Source organism: Balaenoptera physalus (assembly GCF_965194825.1).
Source record: "Balaenoptera physalus genome assembly, chromosome: 20".
In the NCBI taxonomy this organism is placed as follows: domain Eukaryota; kingdom Metazoa; phylum Chordata; class Mammalia; order Artiodactyla; family Balaenopteridae; genus Balaenoptera; species Balaenoptera physalus.
This window is the reverse complement of record NC_138901.1, coordinates 24,381,993-24,403,089: the sequence shown is the minus strand read 5'-3', so window position 1 is coordinate 24,403,089 and position 21,097 is coordinate 24,381,993. Positions and strand designations below refer to the sequence as shown.

The window sequence follows — 21,097 nt, the reverse complement described above, 5'->3', positions numbered from 1 at the left end:
AGGTCAATATTTAATTAACATATCAATTGCTGGCATGCCAACTGATGTTTTCCAAAATCTTGAAGTGTAGTTTCTCTTAAGTAGCCAAACTGTCATCTGAAACATTGTTTATAATTCTCCCACTTAACTAATGCTGAGGAATAGAATGATTACAAATACCAAAGGGGCAGGAGATGATTAAAGGAGGTTTTATTTAAGTGCCATCAAATAACTGCATCTCCTGTACTCATCACAGCTTAGAATTTCCTCATCAAGCTTATCTCTAGGCAACTTCCAAACCCTTTTATCATCACTTTCAAGCTTTTTCTTTTCTCTTTTTTTTTTTACCATTTTTTTCCAGACGTCTGTGTAGTGATTCTTAAAATCTTCATTATAAATTTTCAACCTGCGCTTTGCTCTTTTTATTGCTTCCTTCTCACGGAGCTTGGCTTCACTGCTGGGGATGCACCTGGCTATGCTGGGCACTGCTCTCCCTCTTCTCCCCTTCCCTCTCTCAGTAGACCTGCCAGGTTCAGGGGAGGGCTGCAGGGGTTCAGGCCTCGTCTATGTGGTACCAGCTTGAATACACCAGCCTCTCCAAAAATGTTAGGATCAATTGATGGAACAGGAAGTTGGGCTTCATTTGATCTTTCTTTCGCAACATTTATTGAGCATTGCTGGGTGTCCATTGCCGGCCTAAGGATTCAAAGGTGAAGAAGGCATGATTCCAGAGAAATCACAACCAGATATGCAGACAGTGCTGAGTAAGCACTTGGGAGGATGCCACCGATGGGAAGGGGGAGAGGAGCAGGGGAGCAACTGCTAGGGCTGGGCACAGCGAACAGCACGCGCAAAAGTCTGGTGGTTCTCCAAGTGTGTTCCCAGACTAGTAGCATCTGCATTACCTGGGCACTTGTTGAAAATTCTAATTCTCGGGCCCCACTCTTGACCCACCAAGCAGAAACTCTGAGAGTAGGGACCAGCAATCTGTTTTATCAAGTCCTGCGGGTGATTCTAACATACCCTAGAGTTCGGTAACCACGGCTCTAGTTGAGGTCTGAGGATGCCTAGGATAAGAGAAGAGAGAGGAAACAAGGCTTTGTGAAGGGCCTCAGATGCCAGTCAAAGGAGTTAGACTTTGCCCCGTAGGTGAGGCCTCCATGGTTTTTAAGCAGGGCTTGTGGCACTTAGACAGTCTCTCCCAACTCGGCGTTTCTGGGAGCTCTAGCATTCTCTGCTTGCACGAGGGCGGAGAGCCAGCTGATCTCTGTGGGGCTGAGTCCCCCACCCCTACCCCCGACCCCAGGCGGCGAGCCAGAGAGAGGTCGGCTGCAGACCTCTCTGCACACTGGTTCCATGGGCTTGCCGTCCAGGAGGAGGTGAGCCCACGCAGAAGCTGGGGCACTGACCAGGACGGGGAAGGGACCACCCTGGAAGCGGACCCGGCGCGAAAGGCCCGCAGTCCGCCCGACGCGCTGGGCAGCGGAGGCCCACCGCTCTGTAGGCCCAGGCTCCGCCCCTGGCCCACAGGGCGCGGCGTTTCGGGCCTGCGGGCCCCGCCCCCGCCCCGCCCCGGCGCGCGCCAGGCGCTCCTTGCTTGGGGGAAGCCGGCTCGGCCCGAGCCCGTGCGCGCGCCCGCGGCCGGGTTGCAGGGCTGGGCGCGCGCCCCTCGGCCCGGGCAGGAAGATGGTGGCGAGCGTGCGGGTGCAGAAGCTTGTGCGGCGCTACAAGCTGGCGATTGCCACGGCGCTGGCCATTCTGCTGCTGCAGGGCCTGGTGGTGTGGAGCTTCAGCGTCCTGGAGGACGACGAGCCGGGCGAGGTGCTACGACGGCCGGGCGGGCAGGCGGGCAGGCCGGGCGCGGGGGCGCGCGGGGTCCTGGCGGGGATGCGGGCGGCCCCGGCCGGGGAAGTGGGGCACGGGCCGCTTGCGTGTCGCGCGCGGGCGGCCGCCTGGGTCGGGGCCTCGGACCCCTGGAGCCCGGTTCCCAGGCGGGCCCGGGGGCCTACGCGCGGGGGCTGTGCGTGACCCGGAGGACCGGGCCGCGGGCCAGCAGGGGCCCGGGGCGGGAGGAGCGGGTCTTGGTGGGGTGGTCTGCAGTCCGGGGAGCAGTGAAGGTCAGGCGCGGGTGCGGGGGGAGCGGGGCCGGGAGGCGGGGCTGGGCCCGAGCCTGCTCGGAGGTGGGGAGCCCCAGGCCAAACTTTCTGAAGTTGGGAGGGGGCGGGAGTGTGCGCGCCGTGGTCGGAGGACCGGGGCCGAGGGACCCCGGGCAACCGCGCCCAGCCGCCCCTCAGGGGCAGTAGCCAGTGAAGAAGTGGAGCCTGGGGGTGGAACTCAGTGTGGCAACTGAGGAGAGAGGGAGTGACCCCGAGGGAGAGAACTGGAGTGTCCCTGAGACGTGGCTTCCTCAGCCAAGGGTCTGAAGAACCTGCATGGGTCTTCAGGAGAGGATGGCAGGGGAATTGAGCTGGTGAGGGGGCCTCAGGACATTAGGGAATTGGGGACTCGCCCCCTCTGACTCTAAGGGAATGGGGACAGCAGCAGCTGGTTTAGCAGAACTCCAGGCCCTGGAGCAGGGGCAAACCCCATCTTGCTTAATCCCCAGGTCCTTGCTCTGAGGGTCTCACTCACTCTTGGCTGATGTGGTTTCAGCTGGAGGCCCAGACATGACTTCCCCAGTGTGGTCAGGAGGGTCCAGTGGTGTCTGAGACCATCCTGGAGGGTTGGAGAGGATAGGCCAAACCCTGGCCCTAAGCTGTGGGCCAGATGACAGGGCTTCCCTGCCCCCACCCCTTGGTTCTGGTGCCTCTAGGGCTCTGAGCCAGACACTCTGCTTGCCCCGTCCTCTTGGGCCTCTCCACCTGGCAGGGTGAAGGCCAAGGGAGCCCTGATGTCCTCTTCCCCTTCCTGCATATGGGCGGTCTGGAAGGCCTGGTGTGGAGACTGGGAGAATTGCTGCTTTTGCCTTTTTTTGGGAGAACCAAGAGACTAGGATGGTGAAGGGAGCTGGGACAGAGTCACATGAGACCATAACTCCAAAAGGAGCTGAGGTTGGGGTTGGGGGAGGCTGGCTCTGTGACATCCGAAGGGCGTGAGCTTGTTCTTTGTGGTCCAGTAAGTAGCAGGAAGGGGAAGAGAGTGTATGAAGATTTTTTGGGCAGATGAGACATTCTAAGATGGAAAGGGCTGCCAAGGAGTTAGGGAGCCCTCTGACCCTGGAATATGTGAGCAGAGGCCAGTGAGCATTCTGGGGAGGGGCATGGCAAAGCATCAGAGGCTTCCCAGAAACAAATCTCTGGATGGGATGAGAGATTGTCCAGGCCTCAAGGTCCCTGCTGCCCTGCCTCCAGCCTGGGGTGGAGAACTGGTGCAGTAGAGTGCTTGGAATCCTGCCTCCGCACCTCCTCCTCCAGCTTCCTAGCAGAACCTGATAGGGGAATCCCTGGACTAGAATGGGAAAAAGATCCTTGATGACCTAAAGGCTGTGTAGTCCAAGCAGCCACTGAGGCTTGGACCCCTTCAGCAGCCACCTCAGTTGGACCATCCCACTTCACCATCCTATGTCCTATTCCAGCGCTGCTACTGGTAAGTGGTGTGACCACTGGCAAATCGCCTAACCTCTTTTGCATCCTCATCAGTATCCGCGCCCCAAGGATGGGGGCAATAATAGCACCTCTCTCGTTGGGTGATGCCTGTGAAGTATTTGCAGGAGTTGCTGGCCTATGCTAAATCATCAGTAAATAACTCTTATTATTATTTCAGTACTGCACAGTGGTAACAGGGATTCATTCATTCAGTCAGTCAGTCATTCATTCAACAAATATTTATTAAGTCCTCCTTCATACCAAGCACTGTGCTAATACTGGGGATACAGAAATAAATATACCAGACGAGGTCTCTGCCCTCGTGGGCAGACAAGGAGAGACTGACAGTGAAAAGGAAACTCAATAACAAGAGGGCTGGTTTAGATAGGTGGTTGGGGAAGGCTTCTGCAGGAATTGGCCTGTGAGTTGAAAGACCCAGTCAGCCTGGGGAAGAGGTAGGCAGAGTTCAGGCAGAAGGCCCTGAGGAGAATGGGCTTAGCTGGGTGCCTTCAAGGAATGGAAAGGAGGGTATGGTGCGATCCCTGGAAGAAGGTTCAAGAGTTAGTCCAGGGCACATCCTAGAGCCCGCAGTAAGGGGCTGGGGTTTTATTCTAAGTGGCTCTAAACTAAAGGGGTCTAAGGAGCGATGGGTGAGATGTGCATTTAAGAGGAACACTCTGCCCATCTGTGAGGGCTAGACTGGAGACCAGAGATGACCATTAACATCCAAAGAGCCATTTTATGGTTTTCAAAGCTTTCACAAACATTGTCTCACCGCTTACTTTAAACGCAGTCTGAGAAGTCCAAAGTGGTGGGGTGTGGGATAAGCATTGCTGTATTCTCTGTCTCCATGGCCCAGAGAAGGATTCCAAGGAGAAGCTGCAGAGCCAGGAAATGGCAGAGAACTTTGAATTCCTCCTCAGTGGGGAGAGGGGGCCTCGGAGGCCAGACTTCCTCCAGGCAGGTGTCTTAGGGCCAGTCCCCATCCTCAGTAATTAGAGGGGACTCTGACCTCAGGGGTGACTGGGGGCAGCTCCTCTAGGGGCACAAATATGGGACCTGCTGCTGCACATATAAACACTCTTGGGGTGTTTATATGTGGTGGGGGCTGGCCGACCACCAGGAGCCCCCCTCCCAGTTCCTCACTGCTGCCTTCTGGTCCCCCAGCCCCCTCTGGGATTGTCCTTCTCAGGGTCAGCCAGCTCCCTGCTGCAGTGCAGGGCACCAACATGCCCATCTCTTCCCACATCCTATCCCCCACCACAGCGGGCCTGGCCCTGTGCCCTGCCCTCCTGACCAGCTTCCTCACTCGCTGATTCTGACTTCCATCTTGAGAGCCCACAGCTCCTCTGCCATCTCCACCCACCTAAGCTTGAGAATGTCTTCCTCTGCCCGCTGTGTGGCCAGGTCCGACATCACCAGGCTGATGTATGCTCAGTTCAGTGGGGCTGCAGCCACTTTTCCTGAGGGCTTTCCAGTCCAGGGTGCCCTCCCCAATGTGGGTAACAGATTGGGATCTGCTGGTTCCTCCCCACCTGCCCTCGCCTTTGCAGATATCTCTTCTCAGATGGAGATAGACACCCCTGGCTCTCACTGGGCACCTCCCAAGAGGGCTGGTTGGGTGCCAGGCACAGAAGGCTGGGGTGCCAGGGTAGGGGTGGGGCCCTGGCCCTAAGGCACTTGCCGTGCTCTGACAGAGGAGGAGAGGGAGGTCCTAGGGAGGGGAGGGACAGGGAAAACTCAAACCGATGGTCCGAAGTATCTGAAGGCCTTTGCTTCTCTCCTGACTTCACGTTTGACTCTTTCCTATTCTCCTTCCATTAATAATAATAGTAAGGATGACAGCATTTACTGAATGCTGAGCCTATGCCAAGAGCTTTTCATTCATTCCCTCATTCATAAATTCATTCATTCAACAAATATTTATTGAGGGAATTCCCTGGCGGTCCAGTGGTTAGGACTCTGCACTTCCACTGCTGAGGGCACAGGTTTCACCCCTGGTAGGGGAACTAGGATCCCACAAGCTGCACGGCGCTGCCAAAAATTTTTTAAAAAGAAAATATACATATATATATATATATATATATATATCGTGTCTCCCATTGCCAGACATTCTTCTGGGCTCTAGGAATACATCACTGAACAAAACCACAAAAAGCTTTGTCCTCGTGGACATTACATTCTTGTAACGGGAGAGACATAGAATAACACAATATACATTTATACATGTAAATACATTATAGGATGAGAGAAGGTAATAAGTGCTATGGGAGAAACAAAGTGGAGGCTGAGGGAGAGCTGGAGTTGTAAATACAGTGGACAGGGGGGCCTTCCTGAGAAGATGCCACCTGAGCAAGGAATTGGAGGCAGGGGCTGTGGGGACATCTAGGGGAGAGCATTCCAGGCACAGGGGACAGTGAATGCCAGGTGGGATGGAGGGACGCGGAGAAGGCCATTAAGGCTGGAGGAGAGTGAGCCTGAGGAGAGGGTAGTAGGTGAGGTCAGAGGAGGGAGGAGCAGAGGCGGGGGAGCCAGACACAGCTCACATCGCCTTTGTAGGTTCGTGGGCTTTGTCCTCAGAGGGGGAACCGTGGGTGGTTTCAAGCAGAGGAGTGGGGAGATGGGACTTGTTTTAAAGGAAACACTGGCTGCTGTGATGAGAGTGGACTCTAGGAAACCAGAGTAAGAGCAGGGCTTCCAGGCAGGGGTGGTAATGATGGAGGCAGTGAGAAGTGGTCAAATTCTGGATGTACTTTGAAGGGAGCCCCAACAGGAGGTACTGATGGTGGAGTGTGAGGGAAACAAGAGTCGAAGTGATGCCCCTAAGTTTTTGGCCTGAGAGACTTGAAGGATGGAGAGGTCATTAACTGATATGGGGAAGACTGAAGAAGGAGCCTATTGGGGGAAGATCAGGAGTTCGCTTTTGGATTTGTGGGTTGATAGGTCTGTCAAGCTCCCAAGGGAGGCATCAAGGAGGCTGGCAGTTAGACATTTGAAGGTTCAAGGGAGTGCTCCAGAACAGAGAGAGAAATCTGGGAGTGGATGGAGTTAGGAGACTGAATGAGGTCACCTGGGGACCTAGGACAAGGCAAGGCCCCAGGGTGGCCTTGGGAGATAAGGAAGGGTCGGTCAAGAAGACTGATAAGGAGTGGCCACGGAGGCCACACCAGGGAAACACCAGGAGGGCATCCTGGAAGCTGAGGGAGGAGGGTGCTTCAGAGGCTGTGGGCCAGTGAGTCATGCTGCTGGAAGGCCAGGCCAGAAGAGGACTTGCACAGAGAGTGTTGAGAGAGGAAGGGGACAGCTGGTGGCGCCAGCTCTTTCTAGCTGCACTATCTCATGCTCTATCTCATTGGACACTCACACTTCCCTCCTGTATTTTAAAGCTGAGGGAACCTGCTCAGAGAAGGTAGGTAACTGTGGGGGAGTGGCAGAGCTGGGCAGGGAGCTCTGGTGACTTCAGAGTAGTCACACAGTGCCTTTCACTCCTCCATCCTTTCCGTGTTTCATCCACCTGACACCAACCAGACATCCTATGTGCCAGCTACTCCGCCGGGCACTGGGGTAATGGGGCTGAAATGACAGCCTCTCCCCAAGGAGTTGGTTGGGTAGAAGAACGTCCCACCCTGGGGCAAACGGGATGGCTTCACACAAGGAGACTCAGGGCTGGATCTTGAAAGATGGATGGGATTTGGTCAGGCAGGGAAGTTGGGGGGGGGGGGCGCGTCACAAAAGGGGGACAGCGAGAGCTGGGAAGAGGGTGGGTATACACACTTTCAAGTGTGACCGGACCGTTAGGGAAGTGCCTGGGTTTGAGAAGAGGCTGTAGGAGCCAGGAAGCAGGGGTGGAGATACTGAGGCGCAGCACTCAGCTTTCCCTTCGAGAGAGACCCCGCCACAAGGAGCAGTGAGTTGCCAGCCTGCAGCTGCAGGTGCCTTCAGGCTCTGCCTCAGCCGTCCAGCCATGGCCAGGCACCTCCTGGGCCACCCCCAGCAGTGGTACCACGGCTCCCATCTCTAGGCTGTCTTTGCCCTGGAGCTTCCCACTAGATGGGAAGCCGAGCTGTCGTCTCAAGCTCTTCCATCCCCCTCTTTGCACAGATGTCAGGCCGGCTTGGCTATCTGAAGGCTTTCCCTGCTGCTTCCTGCTCCTGCTTCCTCATCATCCAGAGGTGACCCCCCACCCCCCAGTGAATCTCTTGCACTCTGACTCTCTCTTGGTCTCTGCTTCCCAGAGAACCTGACCAGTAATGGGGTCTCAGATTTCACCTCTTCCCTCCCCACCAGGCAAGACCCCTTTGCTCTGTTGTGGCCTCAGCACTCCCACGCGGAAATACCGTAGTCAGTAGAATGCTTTCCTTCTGAAGAGCACCGTCTCTTCCCAGTCAGGCCCGGGTGGGAGTGCTAGGTGGACACTCTTGTCTGCAGGGTCTTTGCATGTTTCTCTTATGATATATGTGGATATTCATTTTCATAGTTGCTGAAAAAGAAAGTGGTATCTGAATCCAAAGCACAAAAGAGATTCAGTGCCCTGTGATCTGTGTGATCGTGGGGCGTGGGTGCGATGGTGCCTTGCGGGAGGGCGACATTTCCTGCGCTGGCTGGTCAGGGAGGCCTCCCAGCAGAAGTGCTGTTTGTGCAGAGTCCTCAGGCAAACAGTGCTTTTCTAGATCAAGGGTGGCAGGGGCTTCTAGGCCTGAGGCCCAGCAGGAAGCTGAAGGAGCTGGAGGAGAGTGACTGTCCCAGTGACTTGTGTCTGCCTATCTTTTACAGAAAGGAAGGCAGAAGAAGCCACGGCCGCTAGACCCCGGTGAGGGCTCCAAGGACACAGACAGTTCAGCTGGGCGGCGGGGCGGCGCGGGCAGAAAGCATGGGCGCTGGCGGGGCCGTGCTGAGAGCCCCGGCATGCCCGTGGCCAAGGTGGTACGGGCAGTAACCAGCCGGCACAGAATCAGCCGGCGGATCCCCCCCACCCCGCCCCCAGAGGCCCCAGGCCGTCAGAACCTGAGTGGGGCAGCGGCCGGGGAGGCGCTGGTTGGGGCGGCTGGCTTCCCACATGGAGACACAGGGAGTGTGGAGGGCGCCCCCCAGCCCACAGACAACAGCTTCACGCCCAAGTGCGAGATCGTGGGCAAGGACGCTCTGTCTGCACTGGCCCGGGCCAGCTCCAAGCAGTGCCAGCAGGAGATTGCCAACGTGGTGTGCCTGCACCAGGCCGGGAGCCTCATGCCCAAGGCTGTGCCCCGGCACTGCCAGCGGCCTGGTAAGAGACAGGCATGGGCAGAGAGGTGGCAGCCCGGGAGGGGGCATGGCGTGGATCCTCACCTCCATTTCTCAGGGATGAAAGCTCAGAGGGGCTCACCTTGCTGCCCAAGTTGGGTGACGAGTGCACTAAGTGGCAGAGGTGGAGCTGGGGCCTAGGAGCAGCGGGCTCTAAGTGCAGGGTTCCTCCTTTGGAAGGCAGGCAGCCCCCTCTTCCCGTCTTGCCTCCACCCTGTGACCTGGGGCCAGACCTCACCGACGCCCCTGTTCTCTACTCTCAGGGAAGATGAGCCCCGGCATCCAGTGGGACGACGTTCGGGCCCAGCAGCCCGCGGATGGCCCCCCAGTACGAATCGCCTACATGCTGGTGGTCCATGGCCGCGCCATCCGCCAGCTGAAGCGTCTCCTCAAGGCTGTCTACCACGAGCAGCACTTCTTCTATATCCACGTGGACAAGGTACCTACTGTGGCCGGGGAGACCAAGGGCATCTGAGCAAGCAGAGCAGAGACTCAGAAGGTCGTAGACAGACAGTGTCTCTGACCTGCTCGGGTGCCCAGAGATAGGGGAACAGGATGGGGGAGCAGCCAGCACCAGGTGACATGGCTGCTTTAGAGCTGGAGCCCTGGCCTGTGCTCTCTCCATTCTGTGACACTTGTACTGTGCTCTGGGGTGGGGCGGAGTGGGAAGGTTGTCATGCTGGGGGTCCATCTTCCACTGCTGAGTTTCCACCACCACATGCCCACTTCCCACAGCGCTCCAACTACCTGCACCGAGAGGTGGTAGAGCTGGCCCGGCAGTATGATAACGTGCGGGTGACGCCCTGGCGCATGGTCACCATCTGGGGCGGGGCCAGCCTGCTGAGGATGTATCTGCGGAGCATGCAGGACCTGCTGGAGGTGCCCGACTGGGCCTGGGACTTCTTCATCAACCTCAGTGCCACTGACTACCCGACCAGGTGTGGGGTGGTGCTATGAGCCCTGAAGATGGGAGGGGGGCACGTCAAGGCACTCGGGGTTCAAGGGTCCTGATGGACTCCTTCCCTCCCCCAAGCCTCATTCTGGGATCTGCATAGCTCAGACATGGTCCCTTGGCCCCAGCAATGTTTTAGGGGAGGAGTTGGTGAAAGATGATGTGAGGATTGAGAGTGACAAGAGATGGGGAAGAGGAGGAGCCAGAGGTCTGTACTGGGGGTCATGGGTCAGACAGCAAGGGGTGGAAGAAGGATGGGGAGGTCTTCCTCAGGGGCCTCAGATGCCCATCACCCCAAAGCATCAACCTGGAGTAGGTCACTTGGTCAGGACGACTCTCAGTGAGAAAGGAAGGGGCCAAGGAGTAAAGTCACTCTGGGCCAGTGACTGAGCCACTGTCACACACACTAACCACATCCCATTTCCTCTCCAGGACCAATGAGGAGCTGGTAGCTTTCCTGTCCAAGAACCGGGACAAGAATTTCCTCAAGTCGCATGGCCGGGACAACTCCAGGTGAGGGGGTCGGGGAGGAGGCCCTGGTCCTGGGGTCTTGCCACAAGCCCTCCCACGCAGGGGGGCTCTGTGGCCCCAGCCTTGGGTTGCAAAACCTCCAAACCAATCACAGATTAAGGAGCGCTAGTTCCTGGAGGGATGAGAGCCTGGATCCCACCCTGCAAATCCCTCAGCCACGGGCCCATCTGCCTGCCGCAGGTTCATCAAGAAACAGGGCCTGGACCGGCTCTTCCATGAGTGCGATTCGCACATGTGGCGTCTGGGCGAGCGGCAGATCCCAGCGGGCATCGTGGTGGATGGCGGCTCTGACTGGTTCGTGCTAACGCGCAGCTTTGTGGAGTATGTGGTGTACACAGACGACCCGCTTGTGGCCCAGCTACGTCAGTTCTACACGTACACGCTGCTCCCAGCCGAGGTGGGTGACCGGGCCCGCACCCAGGCCAGGAGGGCGCGTGGTGGGTACCCCAGCTCACCCTCCACCCTGCCCTGCCACCCGCAGTCCTTCTTCCACACGGTGCTGGAGAACAGCCCAGCCTGCGAGAGCCTCGTGGACAACAACCTGCGGGTCACCAACTGGAACCGCAAGCTGGGCTGCAAGTGCCAGTACAAGCACATCGTGGACTGGTGCGGCTGCTCCCCCAACGACTTCAAGCCGCAGGACTTCCTGCGGCTGCAGGTGCTTCCCTGTGACCCCCAATCTCTGCCCCGTGATAGGGCCTCACCCCAGCTTTCGCCAGGTGCTTTCCAGTCAGAAATGATCCAAGGTGGTCCAACCAGAGAATCTGGGGGCCCCTCGCTGGGAGCAGCCCTCAGGGGTCGGGGGCTACACTGGCAGCAGGAAAGGCCCTGGGAGGCTGATCTCCAGGCAGTGCCGGGAAGGGCGCCTCCCCTGCTGTGCTCTCTGGGACCTCCAGACCCCTTCACCCTCCTTCCCTCTTCGCTCCAGCAAGTCTCCAGACCCACCTTCTTCGCCCGGAAGTTTGAGTCGACTGTGAACCAGGAGGTACTGGAAATCCTGGACTTCCACCTATATGGCAGCTACCCCCCCGGCACTCCAGCCCTCAAGGCCTACTGGGAGAACACCTATGACGTGGCCGATGGCCCCAGTGGGCTCAGTGATGTCATGCTCACTGCTTACACCGCTTTCGCCCGCCTCAGCCTGCGCCACGCCGCCACCGCTGCGTCCCCACAGGCCAGCCCACTCTGCAGGTGAGACCTCCTTCTGACATTTTGCAGACCCCCAGTGTGTAGTGCCTTACGAGGAGGCCAATCAGAAAGAGACAGCCCCTGCCGCCAGGGAGCCCCCAGTCTGAGGCAGGGAAAAATGCAAACAAAACAAAGGCGGCAAAAGCCAGGCACATAGGCTCTGTGGGTATGAGATCTGGGGCCAAGAAAGCACCTGGGGATGGGACACCCCAGAGCCCCCTCCCTGGGACTCCAGGCCAAGTCAGGTGTGCTGATGGCATCTCCCTTTCTCCCTGCTGGAACCTTCTTAGGTTTGAGCCCAGGGGCTTGCCGTCCAGCGTGCACCTGTATTTCTATGACGACCATTTCCAGGGCTACTTGGTGACGCAGGCGGTGCAGCCCTCAGCCCAGGGGCCGGCAGAGACGCTTGAGATGTGGCTGATGCCCCAGGGGTCGCTGAAGCTGTTGGGGCGCAGTGACCAGGCCAGCCGGCTCCAGAGTTTGGAGGTGGGACAGGTCCTCCCCTTGCTTTCTCCTGTCCCCCAGCAAGACTCGGGGTAGTGGGGAGAGAGGGACAGACACTAAGGGAGGGCTAAGGACTGGGTTAGGCCTTTCAGAAATGGATTCACGGGTCCGCTTTCCCAGTGATGGCAGCCTTGGGATACACAGAGGACATGCAGTCAGCAGGGAGGGAACTTTGGTTCCACTACAATGCAAGCCCAGTCTTCTAAACTCCAGGGATTTTCTACTAAAGGGACTTGGACATTCCATTCAGACCAGAAGATTAGGCTTCTGAGTGTCTCCTTAGCGTGGGGATGGTCTCTGGGCAGGGCTTCGAACCTCATCTCTGCCTTACTGCCCCCAAAACTTCAGAGCAGGTCAGAACAGGAGCCTAGAATGAATCTCAGAGCTTAGTAAAGAAATCCTAGTCTGAGCCCATCATTTTGCAGAGAGGGAAACTGAGGACCAGAAAGAGACAGTGACTGGCCTGAGGTCACACAGGAATTAGAGGTAGCAGCAGGTAGAGAGGACTTTACCTCGGCTCCTGCCCAGCTGCCTCCTTTCCTACAGGTTGGCACCGAGTGGGACCCCAAAGAGCGTCTTTTCCGGAACTTTGGGGGGTTGCTGGGGCCACTGGACGAGCCTGTGGCCATGCAGCGCTGGGCCCGAGGCCCCAACCTCACAGCCACTGTGGTGTGGATCGATCCCACCTATGTGGTGGCTACATCTTACGACATCGTGGTAGACGCAGAAACCGAGGTCACGCAGTACAAGCCCCCACTGAGCCGGCCCCTGCGGCCAGGGGCCTGGACTGTTCGACTGCTTCATTTCTGGGAACCCCTGGGTGAGACCCGCTTCCTCGTGCTGCCCTTGACCTTCAACCGCAAACTACCTCTCAGGAAAGGTAAGGATCTAGTTTCCAAATGATGCCCAGGAGCCAGGCCGAATAGGATTTGCCAGACAGGTGACCCCAAGAAGCTGACCATCAGAGTAGGGGAAGGGGACGGGTTGTGGCCTTGATCATTCATCGGTAAGCATCCCAGGGCCTTGCACTGTGGTATGGTGCTTTGGAGTTAGGCAGACTTGGCTCTAGAACACAGCTCTGACACTTTAATTAGGCTTTTATCCTTGGCAAATTACTTGGCCTTCCTGAGCCTCAGTCTTATTACATGTAAAGTAAGAGTAATACAACTGTTAGAGGCCTCCTGGGTGCATGGAACACAGATCCACTCAAACTAGCTCCAGTGAAAAAGGGGAAATTATTGGAAAAATGCAGGGCTCTCCCCCACAGAACCGAGGAAATGACTCAGGTCCCAATGGGACCCAGAGGTGCTTTCTGTCTCTCTGGGGCCACCTTGTCCCTCATCCTGTGCTCTGTGTATCAGCCTCGGGTTCTGGTTTCTCAGTATATTGATACATGGCCTCTCAGTACAACAGAGACTGACCAGGGTCTCTTGGTCTACAAGTTCCACATTCTTAGGACAGCAAATCTGATTGGCCATCCTCCCAGTCCATCGGTAGCCAGGTGGGCAGGGTCACATGGCCCTCCACCCACTTGGCTGAGGATAAGAGAGCAGACTCTGAACACAGTCATAGGCTGCAGGCTCCTGCAAGGGGGCCCTAGTACAAGTAACTACCCCCTGGGAGATATTAGGAATGAGTATGTGGGTAAAAGTGGCTGGTATATAGTAGGCGCTCAATAAGTAGGTAGATGTTTCCTTCTTCCAGCCACATCCTATCACAGAGAAGGTGGGTCAGAGCAGAGGTAACCCAGAGGAGGACGGGGTGCTAGGGTGGGGCAGCGGCTGGGGCGGATCAGAACAGGCAAGCTGTGCCCTGCTCTCCTAGGACTCATAGCCTGATGGAGGAGACGGGGCGGGAGAGGCAAGCTTGACAGCAGGAGGGTATTGGAGCTGAGCCTTGAAGGAGCTGGATTTTTATAGACAGAGAAGGGTATTCTAAACTGAGGGAACAAAGTTAGCAGGTGTCTGGTGCGTGAGGGGAACAGAGGGTGGAGGGTAGTAAGATGCCAGGGGGTGGTGGGAAGGAAGGCTGGCAAAGTAAGCAGGGCGCCACAGCTGGAGAGCCTGAGTACTAGGCTTCTGAGGGCTCTGGGAACCACTAGAGGTGGTTGAGAAGGGGCATGGGTGACACAAACCAGACCATTACCAGAAAGTAACCTTACTTTCTAAGGTGCCTTGAACCCACTGTTTTATTTAATCCTCAAGTCAGGAATTCAGGGATTACTGTCTTGATTTTATAAAACTAAGTTTTACAGGCACAGAAAATTCTGTGGATTAGCCCAAAGTCACTCAGCAAGATGCGACTCAGTGGTAGAGTTGGGACAGGAACTGGGGTGCCCAGACCTGACTCCCAGGGTCTGGCCTTCATGGAATCATTTGGGCGGGGCATGCTTACTCCTGCTCTATACCCCCAGATGATGCCAGCTGGCTGCACGCTGGGCCGCCCCACAACGAGTATATGGAGCAGAGTTTCCAGGGACTCAGCGGCATCCTGAACCTGCCTCAGCCGGAGCCCGCAGAGGAGGCTGCCCGGCTGCATGCGGAGCTCACGGGCCCTGCGCTGGAGGCCTGGACAGATGGGGAACTAGGTGGCTTCTGGTCTGTGGCCGGACTGTGTGCCATGGGCCCCTCTACCTGTTCCTCCCTGGAGCTCTGCAGACTGACCAGCTGGAGCTCTCTGTTCCCTGACCCCAAATCAGAGCTGGGGCCTGTCAAAGCAGATGGACGACTCAGGTAGCAGGGTCCCAGCCAGCGCCTCCGGAAGACCCAGGGAATTGCACCTTACAGACGATGGAGCGATGTCCCCTTCATATGCAAGAACCAGAGGCCCAGGCAGTACACCTGTGTCAGCCATCAAGAACCTGTAGACGGCAGGGAAGGTGGGCTTAGTATTTACCACGGCAAATGGCTCTGCTGGGGACCAGGATGTTGGCAGGAACATGGGGCGAAGGGCTCCAGCTTCCACAGGCCACTCTTCCTCACCTTCCCCTCTAATTTTTTTTTTTTTTAAGAAAAATGGGTAGTGGGGGGATGAACTGGAAACAAAAGATGTGCAATAGGGCTCGGAGCAGCCCCAGGAAGTGGGCCATGGCTCTGGGGAGCAGGGGCCTGACGAGCCCATCTGCTGCTGCTCTGGAGGAGGCTGGGCCTGCCTCGCTCTCCAGGGCCTCATCCCCCAGCCTTGGCCTGTGCTGCTCACTGCTGAGGCTCTGCAGGGGTCCAAGTGCTATGCCAGGCTCTGAGGCCTGGAGAACAGGTGATTTAGGGGAGCACTGCAGAGCTGGAATCTAATGGGTCAGCCTCTCCTCTTGTAGCCAGGGGACCATAGAAGAGGGGGTGGGGTTGGCTCTAGGGCTTTCCAGCATCCCCTGCCCCTTGATGGGAAAGCAGGGCACCAGGGCCTACTGAGACCATTGCAGAGTCTCCCAGGTACCCAGAACTGCAAGCAGGGCCTGGGGCGAGCCCTCCTGAGCAGCATGGGAAGAAGACTCTGCCAGGGCTCTCAGAAGAACCTGGAGTAGCATTGTGCCTGAAGCTCAGTGTGAAGTCTGAAATATGCAACAGAAGAAATATATCTCTATCTCTCTCAACTGAGCCTCTGTGTTTTTCCTCCTGGGTGTCAGAGAGCCATCACTGTTAGGCCCTCTTCTCCTAAAAGTCTTGGCTGGTACTTTGGCAGAAGGTGGAGGTCTCATTCCCCCACAGTGGGAACAGTTTAGAATCCATCAAAGAGCTAGAAGGGACACAAGAACCCATCTAATCCAGATCCCTCTTTTTCTGAGGGGTGAACAGGCCCAGAGAGGCTCAGAGACTTCCTCATTGTCACCCAGTGGGCCAGCAGGAGACAGTTCTTCAGAGTCCTGACCCGGCACTTCCTCCCTTGCTGCCAGGCCAAGGCAGAGGCTTGCTTCTCCGTCTTTGGAGTCACCAGGGCCCATCCCAGAAGCCCTCACTGTTTCCTGCCCAGTTCTGAGTTACGGGGCAGCCTCAAGAAGGAGGCAATCCCAGCCAGGGCCTGGTAGTTACCATTGCCCCATTTACGAGCAGGAGCAGTGGTGGCATGGGTTCCTAGCCGCTGCCTTAGGACCTGGGAGGGCCATGTTGGAAAGGTTTGTCCAGCCTCCCTCCATTTCTCAAGCCCTTTCTCCCCTCCCACTTTTCCGCCATTGTCAGCCATGGCTCAGTATCAGTCCTTCACACCTTACTTAATGTAGGAGCAAAGGTGAAGGTTTCTCAGACCTTTAAAGTCACCCTATCAGCCAGTCACGCTGGCCCGGCGGTCAGCTCAGCTTGGGAAACAAAGGGCTCAGTTCCAGCCCAGGCTGCCATGTGTCAAGTTTTTCAAGTTGCCAGGAGAGGGCACCCCTGACCACCAGTGGCAGCGTTGGGGTTTCGGTTTGTTCAGCCACTGTGCTGACCTTGCATGGAGTATCTCATTTAATCCTCACAGCCCTTTGAGGCAGGCAATTTTATTATTTTCCTTTAGCACACCAGGAAACTGAAATGATGAACCCAAAGTCAAAGCTGTTAGTTGGTGGCTGCAGGCTTCAGGTGGAGGCAGGAGGACTCCACGCCACTCTCACTACGTTCTCCTGCTCTCCTAAGGCAGGTAACGAGGAAGGAGCTAACAGCAAGCACTCCAAGGAAATAGTGTTTGGGTTCAGCAAGCACTCCAAGGAAATAGTGTTTGGGTTCAAGGGCTGATATGATTGCTTTTTTCTGGCTCCTATTTTATAGAACATCTGAAGTTCTAATCTGGCTCTCTAAAAGTTTTTTGTTTTGTTTTACATCAGCCTTTAGATCGATTAAAAAAAAATTAATAACTGGGTTTAGCATATCAGGCACAGGCAGTAAATAGAGCATTTAGACTCTGGTGACTAAGGATTCACAGACCAGCCAGCAGGTTTAACCCAGGCTGTGGCTATGCTGTTGTTGGGCTAGCACGACTGTTTCCAAAGTCTTATTTTTGGAACTTAGGTGGGACATGCCCTCTGTTTCAGCCCCTGCCACTCCCATCCTATTATACCAGGTCCCAGTCACCTGCTGTGACCGTTTTGAGCTGAGCCCAGTGGATGGGGATGCAGACTGAGGGTTCTGAGTTAATTGCTCTGAGGTGGCGACCCAGCACTGGTGTGGGTTCAGAGCTCCCTCCGGCAATTCTAATTTGCAGGCTGGCAGGAAAACTAAAGTCCAGCCCCAGCCCCACTGCTCTGGCTAGTTTGTCTTGGCCCCATGAGTTAGAAGCAACGTGGGACCAGGAGTAGGCTTCACGACTCCATCCTCTTCCCTGTCCAGGTCCTGAGGCAAGTGTGAGTGCAGCTACTCGGACTGAATTCCTGGCTGACAGTGTCCCCTACCCTCATCTCTCTTTAGGGTTAGCTCAACCTGGAGGCTTGAGCTTTTTGAGGCTTTGAAATCCTCCCATGGCTGGGCCCCTGGGGTCAAAATCGGGATAACAGCCAGGCGGAAGTGGGGTGGGGGCAGGGGGCCTGGGCCCCCAGAGCTGCCCAAGAATTCCTTTGGAGGGAGGGGAAGAGCCTGGGGAGAGAGGCTTTTGTATTTTGTGCCTGGTTTCCAGGACAACCAGGGACACCTCAGTTCCGTTAGAGATGGGAGCAAAGACCAGAGGACAGTTGGCATTTGGAGTCCTGTCACCTGAGCCGATGGGAAGTGGCGGGGGAGGGGGGGTGCAGAGTAGGGCTGGGAGGGGATCAGGACTGAGAGGTGCAGAGATCTGGGCGAGGTGGTGCTCCCCTGGCTGTCTTCTGGGTTTAGCAGAAGCCTAGCCTGTTCCCGCCAACCGCTTCTCCTGCAGGTTGTTGAGGGACCCTCGTGGCTGCCAGGCCTGCAGAGTGGAGTGCCATCTGTGGGACACTAGGTCCTGGCATGGTACTGGCCAGGACAAGCAGGGGCAGAAGCTGAGAATCTGGAGAGCTGCTCACAGATACCATGGCTCTGAATGAAGCTGCTCCTCTGGGCCAGGGATGCTGGGTTGAGGGTTGGCCCTGTGGGGATGGTGGGTGGGGCCGGCAGAGGGGGTGGGAGCCCATCCTGTGGCTGTCTTCAAGGTCATTTAAGGCCAGTGCCCTTTCTTGGCACCGCTCTGCCACTGCTGTTCCCTGTGCAGAGATCACCGCAGAGAACAGCCTCCTAGACGTAGTTGTGGCCACTGGTGAGTGCCCACTGCTGTCCCGAGTTCAGAGCTGGGGCAGATGCACACTTGGCTCCTCACCAGAGGCCAGAAGTCCAGCTTCTTCATCTATAGGGTCACCTAAAGCAAGCCACTTGGGGAGAATGCTGTGTTTGGCTGGTATATGAACCCTGAGGTCCCTTCCCTGCTACAGTCTACGATAGCGGAAGAGAGGCTGGGCACCAGGAGTCTGACTTCAGACTCGAGTCCTCCCTCCCCTGCCTCCTCAGATCCAGTTTCTAAGGGTGTCTGCCCCGCCACAAGCTCCTTCTCCTCCCTGAGTCTGTCCCTCTGTAAACTCCCTTACACACATCACTCCTTCCCTGGGCTGAAGGAAGATAGGATATAGCTGCTCTGTCCTCCCTCACAAATCTCTGCCACAGGGAATTGATGCAGCAGCAAAAAGGGAGCTCCCTGCCCCCGTTTCTCCTGCATGTCAAGCTGATACTAGTCCCAGCCAGGTCATTCCTGCTCAACTTCTGGAGTGGAATTTCAGTCTGGGGAGGTGAGATGGGTCTGTGCCTGCCAGGCCCAGGCTGAACCTCTGATGCCTGGTGCCTCTGGGGGGAGGAGAGTTTCATGCTGGTTTTTATCATGGCCATCCTGTTGTGCTGCTGTACCAGCGAAGCCCCAGTGCTGCCACGTCCTCTGCTCTCTGCTCAGTATGGAAGGGGCCTTTGGATCTACTCTATGGACCCACAGCTTCCAGTCTGGGTTCCCTCTGGACCAAGGAAGTAGTGTGGAAAGGGTGAGCAACATCCTGGCCAGCCTCCTCTCTGGCCATTGTGAAACTGGACCCAGTACTGGGAGCTGCTGGTGAAGACAATGGTCTTCCCAGCTCTCCAAGCAAGGCCCACAAGCTCCTAGCTCCCAGGGGAAAGCCCAGAGTCAACTTCTGTGGGTGGTGACTACCGTACTGTCAGTCCTCTTCCCAGGGACGGGGTACCACATGGGATGCTGGGTACAAAAAGCAAAAGAAATCTTCAGACCTGCAGCCTCCCCAGGCTCCAACCCCAACTCTGAGCACCAGACAGAGAATGGAGAGGTGGGGACAGAAGGTGTTCTCTGACTCTCCCACAAGGGTCATCAGAGCTGGCTGCCAGATTGTGAAAGAATGAGCTAGTGGCCAGAAAGGGGTGGAATTTCTTTATACCCGAGTGCATTTCAGAAATGCTAAGGGTCTGGGCTTTGTGCCTTGGACTGGTGGAGGGAGAGAACAAGATGGGGAGAGGACATGGGGACAAGAAAGGTTTGGGTTCTGCTCTCTTGCTCGCTGACCCTAAACCCTGAGCTTCACTCTGAGTCATCCTTCATGATCCCCAGGACTGCCCCTCTCCCTGCTTCAGCACCATGGGATGCCCCACCGAGGTCCAGGCAGTGGAAAGGTGCTGAGAGTCCCAGGGGATGCGGGTGAGGGAGGACCGTGGGGGAGAGGTGTGTGCCAGGGCCTAGTGTGGCTAGGGGAAGAAGGCGAGGAAGCCTAGAGAGACTCCTTGGAGAGAAGTCTGTGTGGTACCCTGATCTTAGGCTCATCCTGGTGGAAAGGGTCCAGACGGAAGCTGCAGAACAGCTGCACAAGCCCGCCTGGCTCCCTTAGTCGCAGGACTATCCCCAGGGGGGTGAGGTATTGTGTGGGGCTACGCAGCAGCCGCCAGCTATCCCTATGGGAGCCAGCTTGCCTGCCCAGCTATGAAAGTGCTCAAAAGAAGGACCGGCGGCAGCAGATGCACCAGCTGACTGCACAGCGCTTCTGGCTCTGGGCCTGCAGAGAGGTAGGTGAATGTTCAGCCCTCCCAGCCTTGAGTGGGAGAACTGAGTTTTTTTCCTTATTACTTTTTTTACTGTATGTAAACGCCTAATCAGAGCCTCTGGGACAAGGAAAGGACCATGGATGGCGAGCCCCAGGATTTGGCTAGAGGCCTCACTTCACCTCTTTGGGTAGAGGAAAGGATGGCAGACCCCAGTCCAGGGAAGCGATTTAGACTGGGCAGAAGAGCTTCCATGGAACCAACAGCTCTAAGATTCAACTTGTCTCCAGGAAGGACCATCACTGGGGGAGAGGACACACAGAAAGAAAAGTCCAAAGAAAGAGCATGTGTGTGGGGGGGATGGGGGGGGGGTTGTGTGTAAGGGAATGGGTAATGTCTTCGCTCTACCTCTCCCAGCTGCCATCCAGCTATGAGGAGGCCCTAAGGTCACTGCCTGCACTACCACCCAACCATGGCTCTGCTCACCCACCCCAGGAAGCAGCCACCTGCCTGCTCAGGGAAACACTATAGGAGGGAACACGCTCTTCCATCTTGCCCCTTCCCACTTCTCCAGGGGACTGGCGGGGACTGGCGGGGACTGGCGGGGACTGGCAGGGACAGCGCTGAGCCTATGGAGACGCTTCCAACAATCTCCCCGAGCTGGGCCTTGGTACAAGACCCTACGGGAAGGAAGCCAAAGTGCACCTCAACAAACCCTGGGCCACCTTTGCAGGATGTGGGAAATCTGGGGTCATGCCCTGAGAATCAAGGTGACAAATTCAAGGCAGACCTCCAGAATTAGACTTCTCTGCCCTCAACCCCTGGAGCTCCTGCTTTCAGGGCAAAGAAGAGTGCTTGGGAGGAAGGCACTAACTCTGCAAGCCCTCTCTGGGGCTGCAGCCAGCATCGCCTACCTCCAACAGCCAGGAAGTCTGTCCACCCCTGCTGAGACTTCCTTCCTCGCCCTTGCACTCGAAGCCAAGCTTCTAAAGGTCTTGGGTTGACAATGAAGGCCTGCCCCCAGCCCACTCTAGGCCCAGACTGAGTACTCCTGAAGCCAGATTCTTTGCTGCAGTTTACGGTTTGAGATAAACCAAGAATCGGGAAAGAATGCGAGCTAGGTGTCTCCCTGGGTAACAGGA

General features: G+C 56.6%; 1 protein-coding gene and 1 long non-coding RNA gene across 3 annotated transcripts; one reads left to right on the top strand and one right to left on the bottom strand.

Annotated features, from left to right (window-relative positions):
- Nucleotides 1-172: 172 nt before the first annotated feature.
- Nucleotides 173-1,507, bottom strand: LOC309650057. Its single transcript, XR_014257385.1, has 3 exons — nt 1,317-1,507; nt 1,003-1,046; nt 173-675 (listed from the first exon to the last, which is right to left on the bottom strand). It is a non-coding gene; the product is annotated as an uncharacterized lncRNA (long non-coding RNA).
- Nucleotides 1,508-1,576: 69 nt separating this feature from the next.
- XYLT2 (xylosyltransferase 2) lies at nt 1,577-15,607 on the top strand. 2 transcript variants are annotated; one of them, XM_082440846.1, is made up of 11 exons: nt 1,577-1,800; nt 8,337-8,373; nt 9,107-9,282; nt 9,579-9,781; nt 10,228-10,308; nt 10,507-10,723; nt 10,808-10,984; nt 11,255-11,517; nt 11,805-12,000; nt 12,565-12,898; nt 14,432-15,607. In XM_082440846.1, the coding sequence occupies exons 1-11, from the start codon at nt 1,666-1,668 to the stop codon at nt 14,752-14,754; spliced, it is 2,142 nt and encodes a 713-aa protein (XP_082296972.1). In that variant the 5' UTR covers nt 1,577-1,665; the 3' UTR covers nt 14,755-15,607. The 2 variants fall into 2 exon arrangements, with proteins under 2 accessions (XP_082296972.1, XP_082296971.1); XM_082440845.1 differs by having other exon boundaries at nt 8,337-8,826.
- The last annotated feature ends 5,490 nt before the right edge of the window (nt 15,608-21,097 follow it).

Bases quoted from the DNA above. Each gene is read 5' to 3' on its own strand.
- XYLT2 (XM_082440845.1), top strand. From the start codon at position 1,666: ATGGTGGCGAGCGTGCGGGTGCAGAAGCTTGTGCGGCGCTACAAGCTG. The intron at 10,309-10,506 runs GTGAGGGGGTCG...TGCCTGCCGCAG, and splicing joins CATGGCCGGGACAACTCCAG to GTTCATCAAGAAACAGGGCC. The intron at 11,518-11,804 runs GTGAGACCTCCT...GAACCTTCTTAG, and splicing joins CAGGCCAGCCCACTCTGCAG to GTTTGAGCCCAGGGGCTTGC.